The sequence below is a fragment of the Tyto alba genome, unplaced genomic scaffold, assembly GCF_018691265.1.
Source record: "Tyto alba isolate M040663 unplaced genomic scaffold, T.alba_DEE_v4.0 Super-Scaffold_14, whole genome shotgun sequence".
NCBI classification, from domain to species: domain Eukaryota; kingdom Metazoa; phylum Chordata; class Aves; order Strigiformes; family Tytonidae; genus Tyto; species Tyto alba.
The window spans coordinates 25,145,100-25,155,863 of NW_024881276.1; the positions used below are offsets into that span (position 1 = coordinate 25,145,100).

General features: G+C 42.9%; 1 protein-coding gene across 2 annotated transcripts; it reads right to left on the reverse strand.

Moving 5' to 3' along the window:
* Positions 1–780: 780 nt before the first annotated feature.
* On the reverse strand, positions 781–10,703 carry NDUFV3 (NADH:ubiquinone oxidoreductase subunit V3). Of its 2 annotated transcripts, XM_042788443.1 has the most exons (4): positions 10,278–10,703; positions 9,861–9,951; positions 5,234–6,190; positions 781–1,057 (listed from the first exon to the last, which is right to left on the reverse strand). In XM_042788443.1, exons 1-4 carry the CDS (start codon positions 10,323–10,325, stop codon positions 891–893), a joined length of 1,263 nt encoding a protein of 420 aa, XP_042644377.1. In that variant the 5' UTR covers positions 10,326–10,703; the 3' UTR covers positions 781–890. The 2 variants fall into 2 exon arrangements, with proteins under 2 accessions (XP_042644377.1, XP_042644378.1); XM_042788444.1 differs by lacking the exon at positions 5,234–6,190 and having other exon boundaries at positions 10,278–10,678.
* Between the last annotated feature and the right edge of the window lie 61 nt (positions 10,704–10,764).

Genomic DNA, 10,764 nt, shown 5'->3' on the forward strand with positions numbered 1-10,764 from the left:
GCCAGAATGAAGCTGGACAGCAATCTTAACTTTTATTGTGGGGGAAAAAAAAAAAAAGTGGGAACTGAAACAGTCTCATTGAACAATTAGTACCAGGAGCTGATTCTACCATAACGCTATTTTCATCACATTTAAAAGTAACATTCAAATGATTCTACCCATAGAAATACATTATTTCTGAATTTAATCAATGTAGCATAGTTCATTAGGAACTGCCCTCTGAGATTCTCTTAAATTATTTCAATTACTGCAAAATGCTAGCACCCCCAACAGAAGATTAAATAAAGTTGTATGTTCTCCCTTTACAAGAGCAGAGGTTTCGAGATGATTCAATCACATTACATAAACTTACATTCCTCTGCTAACACAAAACATACACTCTTGCCACAGGAGACAAATACTTCTGCTATTTCCTGCCAATGATTTTAACTTAAAATCCAGAATAAACATAACCTCTTCAGAGCTGGGAACATGTTTGTGTGCAGGGAGAACAGCCCGCGGCCTTACAGTGATAACGATATCTATTAAAATCATGGCACATACTGAACAGGCACACGCACCAGGGCCATTATGCTGTTTGACACTGTACTGAGAGAATGGTCAGTTTCAGAAGTTTGGGGACACTGAAAAGTCAGGACTTTTTTTAACATTATCATCAAACAATACATACTAAGAGGTAGAAAAGCTATTTTTATTCAGTGATGATTCATTTGCAGCTCATTCATAAAAGTCAAGAAGCAAGGGACACCGAGAAGCAAGAACTGTTCAAAAGCACAAGCGTAAGTTATCACACATTTATTTATTATTGGATCTATAATACAGATGAAGCAACAGTGCTAAATAGAACTATTTATCATACTGCCTAGGCATTTGTTTTAAATGTGGTTCTTTCAGTGCCTTGGTGATGGTCTTCCAGAAGATGGCTGAGGCTGCCTGAATTTTGAGAGGACCGCAACAGAATCAACAAAGGTATAAATGTTATATTCATGATGCTGAAGGTTCTTGTAGGTAGAATTATCGAATTCTTCTGGAGCAGGCTCAGCAGCTGCTGTGGTCTCTGTGAAAACAAACAGTAACTGGTGACTATAAGGATGCTACACCAGAGGGCAATATTCTTAATTACCGAGCCAGCCTTCATATACTGCCACCAAGATGATCTGGAGCATCTCCCCTGTGAGGACGGGCTGAGAGTGCTGGGGTTCTTCAGCCTGGAGAAGAGAAGGCTCCAGGGAGACAGCGGACAGTACTTAAAGGAGGCTACAGGAAATGTGGGGAGGGACTCTTTATCAGGGAGCGTAGGGATAGGACGAAGGGTAAGGGTTTTAAACTGCAATAGGGTAGATTTAGATTGGACATAAAGGTGTTGTTTATTGTAAGAGCCGTGAGACACTGGCACAAGTTGTCCAGAGAAGCTGTGTCTGCCTCCTCCCTGGAAGGGAGGATGGGGCTTTGAGCAATGTGATCTAGTACAAGGTGCCCCTGCCTGTGGCAGGGGGGTTGGAACGAGATGGTCTTTAAGGTCCCTTCCAACCTAGACCCTTCTATGATCCCTCATCCAATCAACATTAAAAAAAAAAAAAAAAAAAAAGGTCAGCAATATAACAAAAGGATAAGTTTACGAAGTTCTGCTGGTACCCTGTCTAGTCCTAAAGCAGCACATTAGTATGCAGTAGGGGAAAAGGAATCAGTACAAGTAATCTTATACAGCACAGGTTTTAAAATCCAAACTACCACCTAATGCTGGGGGTGGATAGGGCAGATCACTCAATTTATATTTTGATGAGTTATGCCTGCATTTCCTGGCTTTTTCAGAGTTGCCTTGGTTTTCACTCCAGCCAGAACTGTAGGTGACATTCTCCGCAGGCCAGAAGGGGCAACGCAGTACCAATGATATATCGTCATGTCAGACCACAAGATACAGCTATTAGAACTACTTTGCAGATTGACTCTTTTTCATAGGAGGGAGTGATGGAATTACGGAGATCTCCACAGTTTAATTTCAAATGTGGTTACACTGAACAGTAATAAGCCAAGAGCCCTTGATATAAATTTCCTTTCTTCTAAACGTAATCTTCTAAACTTTCTATCGGCTCTTCTTCCTAAAAGAATAACCTAATAAAGTTATCCAGAACTCCTTACTTCACATTAAAGCCAACATTAATTCTTACACTTTCAGAATATTATGCAAATTTAGGCAGTACCATTTACATAAAAGGTTCCTGTTACAGGCTGATTTTACAACCAAGGAAATTGCAAGAAATAAAACTTTGCTCCCAGTATTAATTTATTCTCATATACCCAGAGTTTTAACAATAGGAAAGACATAAGTGTAATCTAGTGAAAAGCTTCATCACATAAATTTGTATGCAGTGGTTTAGGTTAGATCATATTAAGCTGCTTTTTGTGATACAACCGTCCACAACAAAAATACAAGAATTCAAGCAGCTGAACCCCAGAATTTCCCTTTAATTATGACATAATTATTGCACTGTAACGCTACCAGTTTAAGAGCATATATCTGTAATATTTGGCAAGACTTGCTCATAAAGCACAATGTATTGAGCCATGGTTTCAGCAAAACAACACACACAACCTATGAAAGGAAATATTCCTGTGCCTACTGCTCAGCTCCTACTGAGACAGCTCATAGAAGACAACACTACAGATATAAAAACCAGATGATGTGGTCTTTGCTACAAATAGCCCCAAGAACAGGCAAGCGTAGGCAAGTGTACATTCAACCTGCAAGAGACAGTTGTTCCAAATTAAGAGATAAATGCTCAGAAGAAAAGCAGATGGAGTCTCATTTTTCCTGCCCAAATACACTGTACTTGGCTCCTCGAAGGAAAAATTTATCCCTGAGTTCATCCTCCCCATACCTCAGACTTCATCTATGTTTTATCTCTTAAGGAGCAAGCATTTCACAGGATGTTCTTCTGAAATGAATCAGAGGTGTATTTCTGAGTTATCATGCTACTATTTTGCTACTTGGCAGCTGAAGTCAGCAGTTTTTGCTGACTGCTTAGTATGCCTGCTCTACAGGGTGGGTGACATCACCTTAACATCCAGGTTTGTAATGGGAAAAACTATGTTTACATCTTCGGTGTGCCTGCTGCAGTTTGCAGATGAACAAAAGAACACAGCAACAGGACAGAAGTACAGGTTACAGAAGGTACCACTAACTGTGAACATTAAACATGAAAAAGCAGTAACTGTTCTCAAAGAAGGCCTCAAAAGGAAGAGAGAACAAGATACTCCTGGAGATACCAGTGAGGCTGCTGAATACAGTGTAGCTAGGTTTGACTCTTTGCTACCCTCTGGCATCCAAAGACATTACACCAGCAGTGAAGGAGTGTGAACTTGTCTGTACTAATCCCTACCTCTCCTGCAGCCACTGCAGCAGTCCTCTAGTGTGTACCCAACAGAAACTTTCCTGCCATCACAGCCTTACCACCTCCACAGAGCAAGAGGAGCTCAACAACAAAAGTGCTGTTTTCAGCAAAGCCAGGTCCTACCCAAAAGGGTTTTGCTGGTGTGGTTATGATGATGACGGGTCTAAGACACAGTGGTACTACTGCCCCATCGGTACAGATCTGCCGGAAAAGTTTGTCACATGGGCTTTACCTTATTCTGGATTTACAACATCAGAGTAGAGGAGGCTGTTTTGTAGATCTTCAATGTGGCACAATCTTCACCTTTGAAGCATTAGCACATTTTCCTCTCATACATGAAATTAACCAAACTCGGTTTTTGGGTCTTCATATTAGCTTCAGTGAGGGGAAAAAAAGTATCATCTGTAGATAAGTACAAATGGCCTTTCCCATTTTTTTTTTTTTAAAGAAAAAAAAAAAAAGAAAGCTTCTGCTGCTGACTGCAAGGAAGAACAAGTAACTGAAAATGTCAGTTGCAAGCAAGTGCTGCATTTTACCATTTGAGTTGCAGTCGGGGAAGAAGGTAAGCTCAGTTACCAACTTCTTAGATTGAAATATGAGCCAACTAACCCCTTAAAACAGAAGGCAGGTCTTTTGCTCAGCACTGTATCCTGGAAACCGATGTACAAAAGCAATTATTTGTCAGTTAACCTGGTTAGACACTTCACAGAGTCACAGAATGGCTGAGGTTGGAAGACACCTCTGGAGGTCATCTGGTCCCACCCCAAATGCTCAAGCAGGGTTAGCTAGAACAAGCTGCCCAGGATCACGTCCAAACACTCCTCCTAATGCAGCCCAGGTTACCATTGGTGGTCTTTGATGCAAGGGCACGTTGCCAGCTCATGTTCTACTTGCTCTCCACCTGGACCCCCAGGGCCTTTTCTGCAAGGCTATCACTTTAAGGATGATATCCAAGCAGCTTTACAATTATGCTGCTTCTACTTTCAAGCAGACAAGTTCTTTAATTCAAAGCAGAAGCCAGAAGAGGGGCGTGTCTTAAGAATGGTATGCTACCTAAGTTGAAAGGCAAGAATGGTAAGCCACCACAGATCAGAACAGATCATTTTTCTATTGAAATACACAGGGTGAGATCAGTAGGTAGGTTAACAGGACTGGTAGTAAATAAGAAGGGTAAGTTAGATAGGGACGTATAGCTAAGGAGATGATTATATGATGCACAACGCTCTTTCCTAAAGCATATCACTGTCTCCTCCCCAGCTCACTACAAAAACTGGGTTATAAGGTCAACTCTGTGCTATTTTAACGACTTGCTTACAACCTGCCAACCTCAGAATCAATACCTGTTTCTAGCATTATACCAGGATTTCTTGAAGTTTACTGAAATCCAAAACACAGCACAATCTTTTTAAAAAACAGGAAGAGAAAGACAGCAGGATTTAAGCAAAAATCAGATGGTATCAAATTTGGCTCAGGAGAAAGGCAGCTACCAAATCCTTCCAAGAAAAGAGAAGGGGGAAAACAAGTTTTGTGATATAAAGCCCATGATTTTGCTCACAGTGAAAACAATCTTGTTTTAATTTTATAAGTAACTGGCTTATGAAACTATAAATACAGTGAAATGAAGACTGCTTCCTTTCACAGCATAACTGGAAACTGAGCATTACTGAGCACTTATAACAATTAGCAATGAACAAGAGTTTATATTCCAGAAAATCACTGCTACACAGTTAGCTTCGATATAAAGATCAGAGAATCATGAACAGAGAAGACTTAGAAACTCTAAAAAAAGTTAAACCCTAGCCTAGATGAATCAATACAGTTCAAACAATTTAAAGTTGTACCCTCTATTGTGCTGCTTTCTCCAGGCTGGACTTCTGCTTCCTGAATGTTCTCCTCCTCTGCCGTAGCACCCATCACCAATATTGTGCTTTCAGAAGTCTCTTTTTCTAGTTTAGGCGCAGTTACTACTTCTGCTTCTGACTCCCGTGCCTCCTTCACCTTTTTGTCTTCTCCTCTGGATACCGGTTTTTGCTTTGTGTCTTCCCGAGTCACTGATGAAGCTTTCGGCTGAAGAGCTGCTACTTGGGTTCCAATGGACTTTTCCTCTAAATAATGATATTTATGAGCAACATCGGACAGATCTTGGCTTTCAGCCAGGTGTGGTTCTGAGATCAGCTTCTGCCGATCTGCTGCTTTTGGAGCTGATTTTACTCTGGGGTCTTTTGCTTTGGATTTCGATGTTTTGTGGCTGACTGATGTTTTAGAAGATGTGACCTGCTTGATAGGAGACACATCAGTTTCTGTTCTGCATGGCTTCTTCTTAGCTATATATTCTTTGTGGGATTTCTGGGAGAAGTTCTCTTTTGCTAGTATTGATGCCTTTACTGCTACATTCTCAGAAAAGATGGAATCTCGTCTAGGAAACTCAACTTTGGTTTTAATGGCAACTTCTGAATCACTTTCTTCCTCAGAATCCGAGCTAGAATCTGAATCTGAGCTGGATGAAGTTTCTTCCTCAACTAACTCATTCCTCAAGCCTCCTTCTGTTGCAGGTATAGTGAGGTTTTCCTCCTCAAGAGGAGAAACAACTACTCGCTGAGGAAATGCAACCACTGTTTTTCTTGACATGAACATCCTCATGTCTTCAGCAGGTTTTGAAGCTTCCTTGAGGTTAGTACTAGATACGCTCTCACCTTTGTTTGCAGATACTAGGAGAGAGCTAGAAGACAACATTTTAGGAAATTCAGCTGGTGCCTTGATGGCTAGCAGCTTGGTGCTTCCCTGTGGTGCCACTACATCTAGGAAACGGCATAAAAAGGATTGTCATCATTATATCCGACACTGCTATTAATTAGTGATCTTAGTCATACAATTTTAATTTTCTGAGATAATCTGGTACAAAAAGCAAATTGAAAGAAGTTATTATACTAAATACAGGCATGATGAAGCAGAAAGTTTTAAGACATTTTAAGTTAAAGAAACTAGAGTTCTAGTTAGCACTTAACAGTTTTTGCTGCTGCAATGCTGAAACTCATAATTCCTTTTGCTCCTTGCTTTGCCAGACTACTCACGAGAGCAGTTCTTCTCTGTGCTTCAATTCTGCATCAATGAAAATGGTTTACAGACACCTTCCTATCTCAGATGAACATTAAGACAGCTTGTTAGCTGTTAGCTCTTCAAATATGCTGCTACACAGATAACTGTTGTCTATGAACAAGCTAGCGAAGCAGAAGACATAGTAACAAACATAGCAATAGCCAGCCTCTTGCAATAGTTATCTTTAAAGCAGTAGGGAGGGATGACTCTCAAGAGACAAAGTAGTAGAATAAGAGATACCTGAGGCAATACATGAAAGTATTACTTGTTCATGTGTCCATGTGACCTACCAACTGAATTGTTTCTAACACAGTTTAACGTTATTTCCCCAAGACCTTATCTCCTCCAGTCTTTAGTGTCTCCACTTATTTGTGGTTTGAAACCTCCTTGTTAAAAAAGTCTTAGAAGATCTCTTAATGCTTCATGCTAGCCTGCCTTCATTTCTTCTCCCTCGTGGATACTTTCATTAAGCTAAGTTCTCCAGACAAGGAGGCAACAGTTGAAGAGAAAGAAGCAACTTTCAGGCCCTTTCAGAGAGTACCAAATACCCATTGGATGCTTGTGCCAATGATATCCTCAAGAGGCTGATCAACAGTGAATACTGTTGTGGTTACAGAAAGCAGGAGGATGAAGAGGACTGGGAGCACATTAAGAAGATACACCACTGCTGAAATTTGCTATAGCAAAGCCAGCTCCATTATGAGCTGTACCACTTCCAACCAGCAGTGTAGTTCAACAGATTTTTAGTCTATTGTACACACTTCTCTGCGGAGTTTGACAACCCAGATCTACTATAAGACCATTAACTAGATGCAGTTTTCCCCCTTACTAATATTTTACAGTAATACCTTGTATGATTTGAAGAGTTACTATAATTAGTTCTGAATAGAAGCAAGTCTTTAGCAACGTCCAAATGAAAACATCACAGAAGAGACAGACACATGAAATTAAAAGCAAAGTATTTAAGAAACAAATACAGAATTCTTAACATAAATACAAATGAAAAAAATATCAGTTTACTATTCAAGTAATACTTTTGAATAATTTCAGACACATACTTCTCTCTGCCAGACAGAAGGTGCAGGGCAGGGAGGGTGGGGAGGGAAAGCAGGAGAATAGGCAGCCACCGTTGAAAGAAGACTGACTCCCTACACAGACTGACACAGCCCAACAGCAGCCTGGAGAAACTAATGTGTGAGGAAACATCATTCGGCATCGAAGAGTTCTTCAAAGAAGCGCACAGGAAGGTCAAGTAACACAAGGATGCCCAAAGGGATGACAGACAAGTGAAAGCTGAGCAAAAGTTTAAGAAGTATTAATGACATCCTAAGAAACCAAGGCAGCAGGTAACATACAACTTGACCATTAACAGTAGGTCGTACTGGAAAAATACTTTAAACTATAGTATCAGGATATGTGAAAAAGATATGTGTTTCAGCTTTGAATCATAAAGTCTAATACAACCAGTACAGACACTTTAGTTAGGGTACTTCAAACCTTGTGTCACCTGACCTCTATTTGCATTGCTTTGCCAAAAGAACAATAGATCCAAATCAGAAACAAGAATATTATTCCCAGATGCATTCTTACTGATGCTTGTAACACCAGTATCACTATCAGAATGTGTTTAAAACATGTTCACACTCAGAAAGGAGGCATGCAGAAATTACAGGTCAATTCCCCATAATTGACTTTGTAAGCAAACATAACCATTTCATCAAAGCAAAGAAAATTTGCACACCCTGTTCCAGCTAGAATCTGAAACAGACAGCTGCATCCTATACACCTTAACCATTTGCAGGGGAAGCAGCTGGCCGAAAGATGTGGCCTAAGAGGTCTCCTTACACCTTCTGAAATCAGAGCTGCGGGACAATGAATCTAGAAACTGATGCTAAGGTACATCTCAAATAGGCTTAAAATAATGCAAAAAAACCCCAACCCTAGAATAAAAAGCCATTTGTTGTTCGATCAAGCTTATATCAATCTATGCCGCAAAGGCTTTTTTAATGGAGCAACCAAGCTTTTATTTGCCTTGGCATTTAAGAAGCTAACATTAGAAGCCAGAAGTCTGCATTCAACTACTCCTTCAGTGATCTTTTCAACAGCTGTCAACAAGTCTGATCACTCCTACATATGGTCCCATGGAGCTTTGCTGTTTAAGCAACTGGATCTCTAATTTGTGATGGGAATCCTACTCACTGAATCAGCGAGCCTCTATTTACAAAATAGCATTTTCTAAAAAATATCCCTCTCTGAAATTTGTATTCACGTTTTGACTTTGGTCAGGGACAGAAGGGGTCCAAATACTTCTGAATGTCAAATGCACTGCAGCACCCAAACTCGGGTTCATGTATTACCTTGCTTGCAAACCTATGGGGAAGAAGCATTACAACCAAATTTGACACAGCAGGGCCATGGTAGTTTTTTGCAGCTTCTCAGCACTGTTGCCTGGAGCACAGAGTTGGATCTTGCAAGTCTTTCCCTCTTTGTAAAATGGGATGCTTTTTGACCCTCATAATCCAAACATTTTTTTTGACCCTCATAATCCAAACATTTTTTTTGACCCTCATAATCCAAACATTTTTTTTGACCCTCATAATCCAAACATTTTTTTTGACCCTCATAATCCAAACATTTTTTTTGACCCTCATAATCCAAACATTTTTTTTGACCCTCATAATCCAAACATTTTTTTTGACCCTCATAATCCAAACATTTTTTTTGACCCTCATAATCCAAACATTTCAAAAGACAAGGGGGAACATTGTAAGTTCAAAACCAGATTTTGCACCTAGTTAAAAAAAGTAACTTGTTACATTCATTTACATTAAATTTCAGGCAACTTGCAAAGCTTCTTTGTATTAAGAAAAAGTGTAAGGATAGCTCTTCTTAAGTCTGGTCAAGCACCACAGCAGCTAACATACTGAGGTGAAGGTAAAGTGTCAAGCTCATAGCATGGCCTATGAATATAAATACATCCCATGCAGACGCATTCCTACCAGATCTCCACTTTTAGTTTTCTTCCTACGCAGTACATTTGAACAGAAATCCTTGTTTACATGGTGATGACCTTTCACTTTCTTGGCTTACGTAGCTGCTGAGACACGGCCACGTGTATTTTTAAGGTCTTCTTGCCTACTTCACAACAGCCAGAGGGACCCGCACCTCAGCCGGGCGCTCCCCGCTCCGACCATAAGCCTGTTAGGTCTGAGCACCCCCCGGGCGCAGAGGCCTCCCGGGGCTGGCAGGCTGCAGGGGCAGGCCATTAGCTCCATTGCCGGTTTAGCACCGGAAAAGGAGGCTCTCCTGCCTGAATATCCGCTTGCATTTCGTTACGCCCCAAGACCGCTGAGGACCAAACAAGCATCTTACTCGTTGGCGGCGTCCCGGAGCCCGCCGGCCTGGTGCAGAGCGCCGCGGAGGGGGCCGCCCCTCGCAGCCCCCGGGCCTCCAGCCGCAACACCTGCAAAGCACCGCATAAAACAAATGAACGAAGCGGGACAAAAATTATTTCCAGGGCATAAGGTTTCCCGGGGCGGGGGGGGGGGGGGGGGGGGGGGGGAATGACACCCGCCCCCCTCAGTAGCAGGGAAGGGGGGGGGGGGGGAAAGTGTGCCCAGCGCATGCGCACTTCCCCTCCCCCCCGGGCCCGTTGCGCAGGTGCCAGGCCGGGGGAGGGGAGGTGACCGGCTGGGTACGAGCCACCGAGCGGAGGTAGGAGCAGCCCGAGGAATTCCTCCCTGGCCCTCGCCCGCCGCCCGGCCCCCATCCTGCCCGCCTGCTCCTTACCTTACGGGTGGCCGCCCGGCCGCAGCCCAACAGCGAGGGAGCGGCCATCTTGGCGCGGGCCCGGCCGGTGCTCCGTGAGCGGCGGGGCGGGGCCGCGTCCTCCCGGTGGGCGGGGCCTAAAGCGATGAGGCTCCTCCTCCGCCCGGTGGCAGCCGCCGCTGCCGGGTGTGTGTGGGGGGGCGGCGAGTTATCACCGGGGCTGGAAATTAAATAGGCGAGTTTCTGTCTTTTGACCGGGACTTGTGAGTTACCACTTCAAACGCTTAGGGCAGAAAATAAAATTATTTTAAAACGGAGTTATTAAATTAAAAGCGGTCAGTTGTGTTGGCCGTTGTCTGCAGTTACGCTGAGTAACGGCCTCCGCATGGGGTGTGAGGGGAAGGGGCTGCTCCCGGGACAGACGCTCCCCCACAGGCTGGCCCTTCCCCCCGCCGCGCAGGCGCACCACAGGTCTGGCGTCATCGCCCCGGTGCGGTGACGCCCGTAA

Bases quoted from the DNA above. Each gene is read 5' to 3' on its own strand.
- NDUFV3 (XM_042788443.1), bottom strand. From the start codon at position 10,325: ATGGCCGCTCCCTCGCTGTTGGGCTGCGGCCGGGCGGCCACCCGTAAG. The intron at 9,952-10,277 runs GTAAGGAGCAGG...GGTGCTTTGCAG, and splicing joins GCCGGGCGGCCACCCGTAAG to GTGTTGCGGCTGGAGGCCCG. The intron at 6,191-9,860 runs GTAAGATGCTTG...GCCGTTTCCTAG, and splicing joins CTCCGGGACGCCGCCAACGA to ATGTAGTGGCACCACAGGGA.